This window comes from Macaca fascicularis, chromosome 13 (genome assembly GCF_037993035.2).
Source record: "Macaca fascicularis isolate 582-1 chromosome 13, T2T-MFA8v1.1".
NCBI classification, from domain to species: domain Eukaryota; kingdom Metazoa; phylum Chordata; class Mammalia; order Primates; family Cercopithecidae; genus Macaca; species Macaca fascicularis.
The window spans coordinates 3,019,804-3,033,575 of record NC_088387.1 but is presented as its reverse complement, the minus strand read 5'-3'; the positions used below and the strand labels follow the sequence as shown (position 1 = coordinate 3,033,575).

Below are 13,772 nucleotides of genomic sequence, written 5' to 3'. Positions count from 1 at the left end.
CGTCATCCCTGCCATCCCTCATGTGGCCTGTCTTCTCCCACAGGACACTCTTTTGCAGTGTGCTGTCCCCTTCCAAACCATGCCTGGGCCCTCTTGTCACGCTCAGCCCTTCACTGCTGATCCCTCAGGGAAAGAGAGCGGCAAAGATGACCCACTGGGGAAGCCAGAGCCACTCTCAGGATGCCCATAGTCCCGGGCCAGGTCTCCAGATCTCCCTGGAAGGTAAGGAACAGACCTACTCTCTCGACTCTCCTCTCTCACCTGCACAGACGGGAGCAGCTGAGAAGTTGCACTGCCCTTTGGCCACCTCCTGATCACCAGCCCCACAGGCCTCCTCCCGCCATCCTTTCCCGGTCGCGGAGTTAATGCCAGCACACTTCCCTCCTCACAACAGAATGGCTCACAGAGTAGGGGGCAGGGCAGCCTCCGGACTGGGAAAAGGCCACTTGAGTGCACCTCCTCTCCCCACGGGGAGATTTCAGGGCATTTTCCCTGCACCACTAGATACAATCCTAGGCACACAGTCACCAAATCCAGCAAGCTCTGAAACAAGGTGATTTTTTTCTTGTATATCTGTGGCAATCTCATTTGGCAGCACAACCAGACCTGAGCTGATACAAGACCACTTACAATCTTTACTTATCCAATGTTATGTAAATATTCATACTTTTCAGTGTGGCAATAATATGATTGCAGAGTGCTGTCTCAGGCTCCCTCGGGGATGTTAAATCCTGTATGTATACCATGGTACACACATGCGATGTGCACCATGTTACTTACATAAACAAACACCAATTGTGCACCACAGGACTTTCCACAATCTGAAAACCTGTGCGTTCCAAAACATCTGGCCACAGGGGCTTCAGGTAAAGGGCCATGCACCCTATCAGACACTGCACTATGACGCCAAGGCTGGTATCTAATGAAACATCATCCAAGTGATGTGATGGCGGGCTCCAGGTATCTGTTGTACGCCAGAAAAATATCAGTGTCTCGTCAACTCCTGAAGATGGCACAACACCTGCCTGGCAGGCCAGCAAAGCCAGAGAGCATGCCAGTCACTGCCAGGATCATCGCTAGACACGAACATGGCACACGTGGCACAGTGCTAAGAGCCTTGTCTAGGGAAAGGCAAAACAGAATAGACTCAGTGTTCAGGCAAGACAATCAGAAGGAGGACAGGCTTCTTCTGAGAACAGACCGACAAAAAGAAGGAAAGAAAAAAGAAAAACTAACAGGCTCTAAGCAGATAAGCAGACCTTAAGCTAATGAAGAGTAAATTAATCACATTTGTGAAGTTGTAACTGACAAAGCAAGAGTGAGCCTGGTGTGTGCACTAAATCCTATAGGCTGTAGAGTTCAGGACCCAAACACATGATGGAAGCTGGCACTACAGGTTTCAAAAAGCTTTAAATTCATGGATGCTGTATCCAGAGCTAACGTAAGGTTCTGGAAGGCAGGCAGGGGTGGCCGTGATGCATCCTTGCCCGAGAGGGCACTGCAGTGCCAGGCTCCCATCCCAGATGGCCATCAGCCACTTCTGGTGCCCTGCTGGGTCTCCCCATCCATGAGATACGGGCTGAGACCTGACTAAAGGGATTCCAGCTATTTAGCCAGGGACCCTTTGTTCATACACACAAACGAAAAGAAATAAGAGCCTGAAAAAGAGAGCAGCTCTGGTCAGACTGAGGATGGGAGGACTCAGTACCTGAGTGGCTGGCACTGCTGCTCCACAACCCCTTATCCCCAGGGGATGCCTGGGGTTCGGTGGACAACGTGAGAACACATGCAACTGGGGGTCTCTGAGAGCCTGCCACCTCTACACTCATGCTTGTACACCCTGAGGCCTCTACAGGAACAAGAAATACAGGACTTGATGCACTGCTTTTCTGTTCTGGTGACAGGGGATGGTCAGTTGTCCCTATACTTAATGATTTTTCTATTACATGGCAATAGACAGGTAGGACCACAGTTCCCAAACAAGGCATGCACAAGGTCTCTGCACCGCTTGTCTGTAAAGCTGCCTGTGTGTGTATTCTAAGGAGAACGAATCAGTGAGTGCACGTCCCCCAGTCCCCCACCACTGTTCAGACACCTAGCTGTGTCACCCTCTGCATTCTTGTTTTTTTTTTTTTTTTTTGAGATGTAATCTCACTCTGTCACCCAGGCTGGAGTGCAGTAGCGTGATCTCGGCTCACTACAACCTCCGCCTGCCAGGTTCAAGCAATTCTCCTGCCTCAGCCTCCCGAGTAGCTGGGATTATAGGCATGCGTCACCACGCCTGGCTAATTTTTGTATTTTTAGTACAGATGGGGTTTCACTATGTTGGCCGGGCTGGTCTCGAACCCCTGACCTCAGGTAACTCATCGGCCTCGGCCTCCCAAAGTGCTGGGATTACAGGCGTGAGCCACCGAGCCCGGCCACCCTCTGTATTCTTCGTGTCCTGTGGGAAAGGCTTGCTCTTCACACAAAATCTCTTAAGGTGCTTAGGTAAGAGGCTGTCACAGCCTGGCCAGGGGGGTTTAGCAACCCCCCAGAAAAAACACAGTAGGGAGCCCCCTCTGCCCTGCTGCAGAGACCCCCGCAGCCAGTGTGTTCCCTGCCCTACACCTCACTTGCTGGGCCTGTCCTGAGCAAGCAATGCCAGATGAGGCCCCAAAACCAAGAGGATACCTGAAAAATGAGGCCTGAGAAACCTGCCGAACTTCCTGTCACTTTGTGCTTCCAAATGTGTTCTGTTAGAAGGAAAAGATTTAGAGGGCAGCCTGGCCCAGAGAGGGGAGATCTGCAGACTGACCCACCCCCTGCTTCCCACAAGGATAAAGGCTGACCAGTTGAGGCACTCAGCAGATGGAGGGGAATGTTCACTCTTTAAAGCTGAATTCAACGGAATGGTATCAGCAGCCACGACTGTTAACAAACCCAGAATGTACAGCACGTTCACAAAGTGCGGCTTCATGAAGCCCGGTTTGAACACAGGACTAATAACCAACCTGAAGCGGCGGCCACGCACCGTGAGCAGCTGAGACCGTCTGCTGCTGTGGAAGAGACCCGGGGCTGAGAGAAGCCCCTTCCTGACAAGACGGAGCGGCACACTTCAGAGTGAGCTGCTCGGGGAAGCCGTGGAGGGCGGGACCCCCTGCTGCTCGAGCTCTGTGACAAGGTGTGGTGGCTGAGGTGTGGTGGGCAGTGCAGTGCCACCTCCCTCCTGGGCTCACCCTCCCTTTCCTCAGGCCCAGGCAGGGAGCGGCAATGCCACTGGAGGCCACGTGTGCCCGGGTCCCAGTGCTGGGCACGTTATGCTGCTGTGGAGAAGAATTAACCTCACCCCTCATGGAGGGTGAATGAATGACCAGCTACGAAATTGCTCTGATACCCAGGCTCAGAGCAGTGGCTTGGAATTCCACAAACAAACTTAGAAAAAACTACGAGCAGGGTAAGTGCTTGGGAAAATGAGGAGCTCAGAAGCACAATGGACGATAAAGATGGTTTAAAGAGACCTGAAAGGTCACATGGCCTCCTTCTGACCCTATTAAATGATGCAGTAAGACAGTGGTTTCAGCTGGTATCGATCGCCAGGCTTCTGAGGGTGACAATTGTCATCAGCCTGGCTAGTAAATGCCCAAGAGATGGGCTGTGTCAGGTTTATCAGAATTCAGGCAGCCCCAAAGGAACGGACCCGTGAACTGAACGTTCTCAGTGACTCCCTCTTCTCCCCGTGTGGAGAGCTCTGCTCTCCTCGGAGATTCTGCTTTGTAACGTTTCTGTCATGACGTTCGGTAACGGGCACCGCGATAGCCTCCTTTTCTTCTCTATAACCAGTACCTCAGCGGCTTGCCAGAGAATGTCCACGTTCTTATTCTTCCGGGCGTGCACATTCTGACCCAGGAACCGCAGCAGCTCTGGCAGGCACGTCTGACTGCGAGACCGAGGCAGGCCTGGAAGAGAAAAGGAGTCCGTGGGAGTGGGTGCCGCACCCAGGAACACCCCTGGCAGAGGGAGCCCACCCAAGTGAGCTGCCGTGGCACACAGTGGTAAAACGATGAGGTCCCAGTTGAAGAAGGGATGGAGGTGTTTGGGGATAGGACATGGCTGCTGGTGTGGTGAGCACTTAATTTCTTTTACTGCCACCTTCAAAGGACATTTCCTTCACCTCCCTTCAGTTCTTCTGAGGGGCTGGGAATGGCCACCGAACCACCTACAGGACTCCTTGTAACTACCCATGCCTCCTGCACCCCTCCCAGACGAGGGAGTTAGCAGGGAGTCGGAGGGGGGATCCAGCTGGTCTTCAAACCTTCCCCAGGGTGGAAGAAACTGGGGCAGTGGGTCTGGGCCACTGAGCAGGCCTGGAAACCTGAGGAGGGATCAGGAAAGCGTAGCCCTTGCCAGGGGTCCCTTGGCCCCTACCAGGAGAACACACCTCTGCAGGACCCAGGGAGGCCCCTGCTGCCACATCCTAACAGCTCCTCCTCCACTCTGGCAATCTCCAGGTCCTTCCAGGACCCCTTGGGCCTGAAGATCCATCAGGTCACCTTACCAAGAAGCCCCAGACAAAACTGAGGGAAACATCAACCACTCCCGAAAGGTACTCTGGAATTTTCAAACACTGGGATTATTAAAGACAAAGAGAAGAGCCTCAAGGTCATGGCTAAAGAAAACAGACACAGCGCCGGAATGCCCAAAGCCAAACCAAGTACATGGTAGCATCTGGGATCTAACTGCACACCTGGTTTCCACCACACAGCCTTGCCCTGGTGTACACAGGTTCTGTGCTAATTACTTCACGTTGCTGCTGAGTGCTCCGCACCACACCGGTCAGGGGACAGGCCAGAGACAGAGATGGAAAGCTGGCATCAGCTGAGATGGAAGCTGTGGGAGCCCAGAGGAGGGGAGCTTAGCCGGGTCAGGATATATGCCCCCGGCGTAGACCATCTCACCTCCCAGGATGCACTCTGGCTTCTCGCTGGCTGCCCCTGCAGCCCCTACTTTAATGAATACCTGTCCACTGAGGAACCACGCAAAGTTTGGGGATATTCAACTGGTGGGCTCCATCTCCTCAGCCTCAGAGACCAGCCATCCTCCTGCGGGGAGGGGTACCTGGGCCGCATCTGCCCCAGCTTCCTGGGTCACGGTCCAGTCGGCTCGTTCCTGCCTGCGTGGTCCAGCCTGGCTGCTCGGCTTCCAGAGGCCTCGCTCACCCTGGGCCTTCACTGCCTATGGTAACGGCTCCCCGAGCCCTGGGGACTGGGCGCTAGGAACAAATTCCCGCTTCCTACTTCCTGCAGCCGCTCAGCACTCCCGCTCCTCCCGGCCTCAGCGCGCCCCTGCTCCCTCCCTGCTCCCTCCCTGCTCACCTTCGTGGCTCCCTGGCTGGCCCTGCGGGTGGGCCCATCCTCTCCCCTACAGCAGTCAGAAGACGCTGCCTGGGCTTGGCCCAGCTCCTGGGGAGACTCGCTCTCCATGCCTCAGTTTCCTCATCTGCCAAGTGGGTGTGAAACCGGTGCCCATTTCCCAGGGCTGCTGTGGGGATCAGACTAGAGAATCCACATAAAGTGGGTAGCAGGGGGCCAGGCTTGTGGCGAGTGTGTGATAAGTCCGCTGTCTGAACTCCAACCCCTGCTAAAGAGCATGAGGACGCCTTCTAACAGCTCCCACGCCCACGGCACTGATGGCCTGCAGCTGCCAAATCCTTGCAGGACCTCGACTTCATGTTATATTTACCACCCTGGCTGTGGCACACAGGGACCACCTGGGGAGTTTCTGAAACCCTAATGCCCAGGCCCTGCCCACTTACCACACTCTGGGGTGGGGCCCGGGCATCTGTACTTTTCCAGGCTCTCTGGCTCCAATGGCATCTGTGCCAGTCACCTTCACTCCCCTCAAGGCCCCAGTTCTGTGCTCACCTCTCTCATGTTGAGTGGGACAAGAACACCTGTTTTACTGGGGAGACTGAGGCCGCCCAGCCTGAGCAAACTTCCTCCATTCGTGTCCCTACCTTCTCTCCTCCCTCCTTCCCTCCCTGCAAGGGCACCCTCCGCCTGCCCGCTCCAGGGCCTCGCCTGGGACTCTGCAGTCCTCTTGCATCTTCCAGCCCTGTGTGTTCTCCTTCCTCAGGCCTCTGAGCACTCCCATGGCCCCTGCAGCTCCAGGGTGTGTCCCACCTGCCCACAGCCCCATCCCTCAAGTCGCTGACAGTCTTCGGGACAAAGTGGGCCCTTCCAAGGCAGCACCATTTTGTCACCCCTTGATCCCTGGCCCAGCCCTCGCCACAGTGAGACTGTCTGGGAGAGATCACCGGCAGCTCCTTGTCCACACATCCGGAGTCCAGCAGCGCCCCACACCCTCCTGGCTCCTATCTTCTTCCTGCTAGCCTGTGATGCTCCCTCTGGCCTTCTGTTGAGTCCCTTCTTCCCTGCTGTCCCCCTGGGGGCGGGGGCCCCTCCAGATGCTGTTCCAGCCCCTTCTCGTCTTGCCACTCAGTGGCCTCAACCACGAAAGGGCTCCGCTCTGTGGCTCCACATCTGCACTCCCCACAGGTCACTTGCCCATGTCATCAGCTCAGCTGGGCCAGTGCTGCGCTCGCTCTCCCCTATAGCCCTGTGCCTCTCTCATCGGCGGGGCAGCCCCTGCTGTTGCCGCCAACTCCAGCGTCCTTGCCCAGCGCCAGGTCTGTCAGCTCTCCCGGCAGGCACAGCCCTCACCTCCCCAGCGCCAGCTGCACGTGGCCGCTTAGGAGCGCATCCTCAGCCCAGACCCTCCTAATACCTCATCCCTCTCTCCACGCTCACTGTCACTACCCGGCTGTGGTCAGAGCGAAGCAACATCTCATCTGAAGTGTCATCTGAAGTTCACAGCCTCATGCTGGCCATCAGCGGCTTGCCTCCCCTCTTCCGGCCCCGCCACACGCTCTTGCTAGATGAATCTGTGAAGAGGCAGCTTTTTTCCCACTGCTTCCCTGCTGCAGCCACAACTTCCTGGCCTGGCCCCGAGTGTTCTGTGTCAGTGTCTCCTAGCAGGACGGCTTCGGCCACAATCCAAGCACACGGGCTTCAGAGCCAGGCGCCCCTTTCTTCATCTGGACATGGATCCTATTACCGACCCATGGGCTGCTATGGATTCGGCGAGTAAATGTATGTAGAGCCCAGCCCAGTGCCTGGCGCACCCGTGACCTGTGAAGGTTCACCAGCAGTACCGTTTGACTATCTCTAAACTCTAAGGTCTACCATACCGTCCAAAAGGCTGCAGATGAAGCCTGCCCAATTTAAAGCCCAGCCGACGTGGGTTCCCTCTTTGGAAACCCCCAGCAGAGGACATTCGTGTAAGGCAGTGGGGATGACACCGTCTGCTGTGTGGCGCCCCCTAGTGACTGTAGCAGTGCCTGCAGAGAGGGGCCGGCACTCTGGGACCAGCTCTCCTTCCAAGGCAGGGTCCACCCCTCATTTGCCATCGGATCCTCTAGCACTTTACACTCAGCAGGTCTGCAGGGAATATTCACTGGGTTGAATTCAAGAGGGAATTCTACTCGTAGGCAGTGCTGTGCAGCCCTCGGTTCCTCCCTGAGTTCTGTGGCCGCAGAGCCCTAGCTGCAGCATCTTCACTGGAGGACACGCAGAGAGATGACTGTCAGCATCTCCACGGCCTCCAGGAGACGCTGAGATGGGGCCATCTTGCTCCCAAACACCCAGCAATGTTGGCCCTGCATCTTCCTCTCTAAGCACCACAAAGGGAGGTGTGTGGGCCGCTCACCTGGCCGAGGGTGGGTCCTGCCTCTGGGATTCCCCCAAGCCCTACCAGCAGGTACACAATGCGTGCCACCAAACGCATCGAGTGTCAGTGACTACGACAGCGTGGGAAGGAGCCATGTCTCACAGGCTAGTAGAGAATCAACAGCAAAGAGATGGATGAGGGCCGCGGCCAAGGGAAGCTTCTCTCTCTCTCTCTCTCTCTCTCTCTTTCTCTCTCTCTCTCTCTCTCTGCATGTGTGTGTTTAGGGAGAGAAGGAACATGAACTAATAGAGGCAGGGCAAGCCAGAGCTCAGACATCTAAACTGATAAAAAGACGAGTAAGTGAAACCTACCGTGACTGAAGAAATACTTACAATCCTCAGGCAAAACTTCCTTAAACTGCTCAAAGTAGGAATTTAACCGCACCAAACTCTCCACGTTGATGACTTCTTGTAAAGACGTATCACCAAACCTTGGGAGATTATAGGGGATGCCATTAGTTGGGTAATGTCACTTTCTTCCAACACGAACACAACTGCATGGAAACTAACTATGCTGATTCTCTCAAACAGTTCCTATGCATATCTAAATTCTAAGCCACTTTCCTTCTTCCGAGCAGAAAGGCATCTCTTCAGTGTTGCTGATCAGTTTAAATGCATTGCATTGGCAGGAATCATGTATCACTGTTACAGGCGTGCCGAGAGATGATCAGAACATGATCTGGTACAGGCCCTGTGCAGCACACCTGAGGCACTTAGGAGGGGGGACGGCAGTGAGGTACGGCTGGGAGGTGAGGCTGCAGCCCTGTACTCCAATCTGAAGTCACTCTGTGTGTGCAGAATGCACATGCCTGACTGCCAGCTCCTCCAGGACTGACCATGAAGCCCTTGCCCTTTCCTCATCATGCAGGTTCACCCCGATTACACTCCGTGTGCTGCAAGGAGCATGTGCCAAATGCCTAAGAAACAAGGCCATAAAATGCCACCTGCAAACAAGGCACAAGGTGGTCATTAGAAAATGCAGGCTCTGAAGTCCAGGTCCTGGGCCCCAGTGCAGTCCCACAAGTCCCTGCTGAGAGGCCTTCTGAGCATCAGTTTCTTTGCGGCCCTAGAGCATCCCTCAGAGGGCACGACTCCCTCCTACGAGTCCCAGCCCATCCACCCCGGTGCCCACAATGGCCTTTTCTCTAGGCACCTGCTCCCTTGGGGGCCATCCCTGACCCTGGGCCTGTGGTCTCCCCTCTGAGGGCTCTCCCCTCAGCTTATAAACAAGCCCAGCTCACCAGTGACTGCAGGGCCAATAAAGGAACAAAGCCAAGAACCTGCTCTTCCCAAGTCCTCTCTGTCCTCAGCGTTGCATCCTCCACCCTCCCCTCTACTCAGTGCACCTGGCCCTGGCTCAGTCCTCTCCAGAAACTGCTCCTGCAAGCCCGTGGGATCCGCAGCTACCGGATGCAGGCACCATCCTTCTCCCTTCCCTGGGCCACCTCCCTGCTGGGGCTCCAGTGAGGCTTTGCCTCTCCCTGGCATAGGCGCCTCCAGCTCTGCTCACACCTTTGGGGCTTTGCTTCCTGGGCTGGTGCCCTCAGCCCAAACCCAGCTCACCACCTGCCTCTGGACACGACTCTCCTGCCAGTTTATGAGCTCAGTGGGTGGGTCTGTCTGGTGTACTCTCCTCCCGCTCAGCCCCAGCCCCACTAAAGACTAAACCCTTCCACTGACCACTTAAACAGTTCCCCAGCCTACCCCTCTGCAGAACACCAACACTCCCCCGGCCCTGATCCAGGTTCCCACCTCTGGCCTGGACTCCTCCCAGCAGTTTCCTCCTCACACCTGTCCCCTTTATCTCCTCCCAGCACGTGCCAGTGAAACAACCTACTTGAAATGTAAATCGGATTGCGTCCTGGCCCACTGAAAGTTCTTCATTGTCTCCCAGCAACAACACCGTATTTCCTAAGTTGGGGTGACCCTACACCTGGGCGACAATGGACATCAACCACTGGGGCTGGACATGAGAAGGCCCAGCAGCAACATGGCATACTGTTCTGGAAACCAAATTTCCTTCACAGCAAGTACTTGAAGATATCTGTTTAGACTAGTCTACACACATCACATGAAGATCACTGACAACACAGGACTCATTCTCATGTAGTGGAAGGCCAGTACAGGGTACATATACCCCATCTACCCTATCTCCTCACACACATGTGCACACACAGGCACATGTGCACACACAGGCACACACAACTCCCCTCCGCGGAGTGGCAAGTGACCCTGGAGGGCAGTTTACAAGGTGTAAGCCTTTAGGTTCAGGCATGAGTGTCAGCCTGGCACACAGAGCCTGTCTACCCCTACCTGCCAATCCCTGCCTGGAACCTGCTGCCCCTGAACTACATGCTGTTTCTCCCCACCAGGCCTTTCCTCAGTCTTCTTAATCTGACACGTCTCCCCTCCACCTAATCATCCAACTCCTACTCACACTTCAAAGCCTCATCCCCTGCAACTCCAAGAAGCCTCTACAGACCCCCTTAGAACTTGCTGGGTGCCCTACTCGGGATCCCACAATGCCCTGTATCTGTCTTCATCGTTGCATCCATGTCTCTCTCTCCCACCTGCTGAGTCTCTGAGGACAGAGACCACCTTTGGGCCACCCTGTGTCCCTAGCACCAAAGACAGTGAGGTGCACGGCCATGACGAAAATGTTGGCCAAAGGAGGGAAAGATAACGACGTCTGTCCAGCACTTGGAGCCTGAAGAGGGGTAAGTACGTTTTCTGTGTCATCTCCAAGGCCGCCGCACTCCCGCAGCCCCGAAGGGCCGGCACGCACCTCTCGGCCAGTGTCTGTTGCTCATTGATGCCCACATTGAAGAGGACGGGTTGCACTCGCAGCAGCATGCCGCTCTGGATCTCCCGGGGCAGGGCGTCAAACAGTGGACCCGGCAGAGGGACCCGCACGTTAAACCCGTCGCTGGAGAAAGGCGGAGAGAGGGAGAGCAGTGTGAGGCCAGAGGGCCACCGAGCAGACGGCAGTGCCCAGGCTGGCCCTCTGGCTCAGTGATGGCCAAACGGCCAACCACAGACCTTTAAGGGAGTGGTACTAACCTAGGGGCTGTAATCAGAGCATTTAACAAAATGAAATAGGATAAAAAATTCAGAAGGAAGAGTAGATTCCCTGAAATAAACAAATACGAACACTGCTCTCTGGCTCAGAGAATTTTAAACCAACACTCTACCGATTTCCTGTGATGACGGGCAGCATGTCTGCGGAGGCGCTGGAAGTGGCCTGAGTGACTTTGAAGGTCACGTTCCTCAAGTCCATGATCCCAAGGCTCATGTCCTCCAGCATTGCCAGCTCCTCCCCTGGACACGAGAGAGGGGCGGGGCTGTCAGGCAGAGGGCCCTGCCGCTCTCCCCAGTCTCAGCAGAAGGCAGCCGAGCTCGGGCCTGGCTGTGACAGGAGTGGTGCAGGTGTGGCTCTGGGGGAGGGGGATTTTCTGAGCCTCTTCCCCTGCAACCCACTCCTCTGTCAGTCAACAATGCCTCTGAAATCCCACAGCCACATCAGAACATGCAGCCGGTGGAAACACGCGCCATCCTTTCCCGTTCTTTCTTGGGCAAGCGCAGGATAGTAGGGAGGGAAACAAATACATAAACTCAGAAAGCAAAGCCAGCTCTTGAAACACGAAATGAGAGATGCTAAAGCAGCTTTGCTGAGGCCAGACCCTCCCGTTACACAGGGCTTGATATCTATTCGATGTCCTCGGTTTCCAAAGATTAACAAATGCTTTCTATCACCTTCTCAGAAGAAATAAATAATAAACAAGGGTAGGAAGAAGAGAGCCTTTTTGGAAAGCAACTTGGAAATATCTATTAAATTTAAAAATATTCCTACCCTCTGACCCAGTAACTCTCCTTCTAGTCATTCAGGAGCCGTAGAAACAGGCCCACAAGTGTCTCGTGCACAGAGGCCACTGCTGCACTGGTGTTTCAGGAACAACCCGAAGTCCAACAGGAAGTTACTGGTTAAGTGATGAACATCCATCCTCAACCAGAAACAACAACAAACCAAGGCGTGTGCCTGTGTAACTGCCAGGACTGCCATCTGGTCTGCTGTTATGTATTTTGGATTTATTCTAATCAGCACGCATTACTGGTACGGTGAGAAAAATACCTAGCCAGAAAAGATGGAAACCACACACGCAAGTAGGGCTCCCGATCCTGGCCCGGGGCGCCTCACCGTAGGTGCTCAGCAGGCTCTCGAACTGGGCCAGCAGCCCGATGGTGTAGAGCTGGCGCAGGAAGCCGTCGTCATGCAGGCAGTTCCTCAGCTTAATGATGAAGCCGCAGATGAGGGCAGTCAGCTGTGGGGGCGTGGGGTGAAGCGGTTCAGGGTCACATGCCTGCCCACCAAATGGCAGTCAGATCATGCCCAGCCCCCCACCGCCCCCTTCCCCTGTTGCCACTACTCAAAGGGGCTTCAGCAGCACCTCCTGTCCCTCAAGAAGCCCAGGTGGGGCACGCCCTAGCCATGGGAAGACGCCCAACAGTGGGCTTGCTATTCCTGTCACTCACAACGTAGGTTTGGTTTTGGCCCGGCTTCTGACCTGACCTGTACCTGGCATTATTCCTAGGCTGGAACCTTCTGGAAGCCCATAATTAATTACTCACAGTGAAAGGGTCTATCTGCTCATAGAGCCACGCCACCCTGGCTGGAAACTCAGCCCCAGCAAAAAACAGAAGTGAGAGACAACATGGTCACTCAAAGTTTCCTCAGTGGGAGATTTTCTGTGGAATGAAACAGGACTCTCCAGGATGGGTGAGGGAACTCGGAGAGAACCAGCCCAACCCCAAAGCACTGTTCACTTTACTAATTTGGTTACTGGCAACTATTAAACTTGTTACGTTCATTTCAAGGCTTCACTTCTCTCAACAATAAGAGTCCTGCAACAAGCTGCAGACCTAAGGCACCTACTGTTATATCAGCAATGTCTGCACTGACCGCAAATACCTGTGTTGTTGCCCTCACTCAACTCCTGTGCAGCTAAAAAAAAAAAAAACAAACATAGCAAAGAGGCTTGCGCCACCCACGCCCTCACTACCTCCTGGGTACAGAATCAGCAGACTTTGCAGGTGCAAAGTTAGGGTTAGGGTTAGGGTTAGCGTGCTCACTTTACAAGTGAAGTGAGAGGCAAGGGCTTCCTAAGCCTGTCTTTTCCGAGCTGGGAGGTGCCCGCTGCCTCCCTCGGGGTGCTCCCGGGGCCTACCGTCTGGCAGAAGACCACGTCACGGCGGTACTGCAGGCTCAGGTAGGTGGCTATGGTGGGCGCGCTGTCCTGCATGAGCAGGAATACCATGGCCTTCTTGGCCTTGTCACTCATCATGGCCACGCAGTCGGTGAGAGTGGTCAGCAGCGGGTAAAGGGCCTCACTCCATTCACCTGCGGCACAAGCGAGGGGGTCATCACAATGAGAGAGATGTATTTGAAGAATTAGGTTCTGGCAATTTAACAAGTCACCTGGCCCCTAACCACTGCAGTCCTCCCACTCGCCCATCTCCACCCTATCTTCTAGCTCTGTCTAGAACCAACCCAGTCCCTAGCCCTCGAGCCCCAGCTCTTTCCAGCAACCTCAAACATCAGTTCTACTCCGGTACCTCCAACACATGCCTGGTCTCCTGAACCTGTTGGGGACCCTAGACAGAAATACTTCAGACAATGCCTTTGGGGGAGAACAACAAAAAAACTTCTGCAAGTCATGACGAGGCCAGAAAATGCTCTGTCCGCAGAGGCTCATCTCCTTCCACGCGCGGTAGCACCTCCACGCGAAGAGGAAGGACCCCAGAAAGGTTCTCTGTGCTCCCCCTTCTCTTGACCTGGGTATGAAGTTAAGTCAGAGACTCCTCTGCCCTTGCCAAGCCTTGTATGCAACTGTGTTCAATTCTCACCCTGCACACCTGGAGGGGGACCATTCCTCACAGCTCCAGAGCTTTCAGCCCTCAGAACGGCCCCACCTTGCACTCACTTCCTTCCCCACCCCCACCTTCCTTCCC

The 13,772-nt window shown here is 54.9% G+C and overlaps 1 protein-coding gene across 46 annotated transcripts in view; it reads right to left on the bottom strand.

The window, feature by feature from the left end:
* Positions 1-13,772, bottom strand: part of INPP4A (inositol polyphosphate-4-phosphatase type I A) — a 165,024-nt gene that overhangs the window by 28,073 nt on the left and 123,179 nt on the right. For 42 of the 46 annotated variants that reach the window (XM_045368772.3, XM_074011031.1, XM_074011035.1 and 39 more), the window contains 6 exons: positions 12,989-13,161; positions 11,962-12,085; positions 10,958-11,084; positions 10,552-10,692; positions 8,100-8,197; positions 3,826-3,938 (listed from right to left, as the gene is read on the bottom strand). In XM_045368772.3, coding sequence (XP_045224707.2) covers positions 3,826-3,938; positions 8,100-8,197; positions 10,552-10,692; positions 10,958-11,084; positions 11,962-12,085; positions 12,989-13,161 — 776 coding nt within the window. Of the gene's footprint in view, positions 1-3,825; positions 3,939-8,099; positions 8,198-10,551; positions 10,693-10,957; positions 11,085-11,961; positions 12,086-12,988; positions 13,162-13,772 lie in introns of those variants that run through there. The other 4 variants (XR_012421910.1, XR_012421908.1, XR_012421907.1 and 1 more) reach the window with 1 other exon arrangement.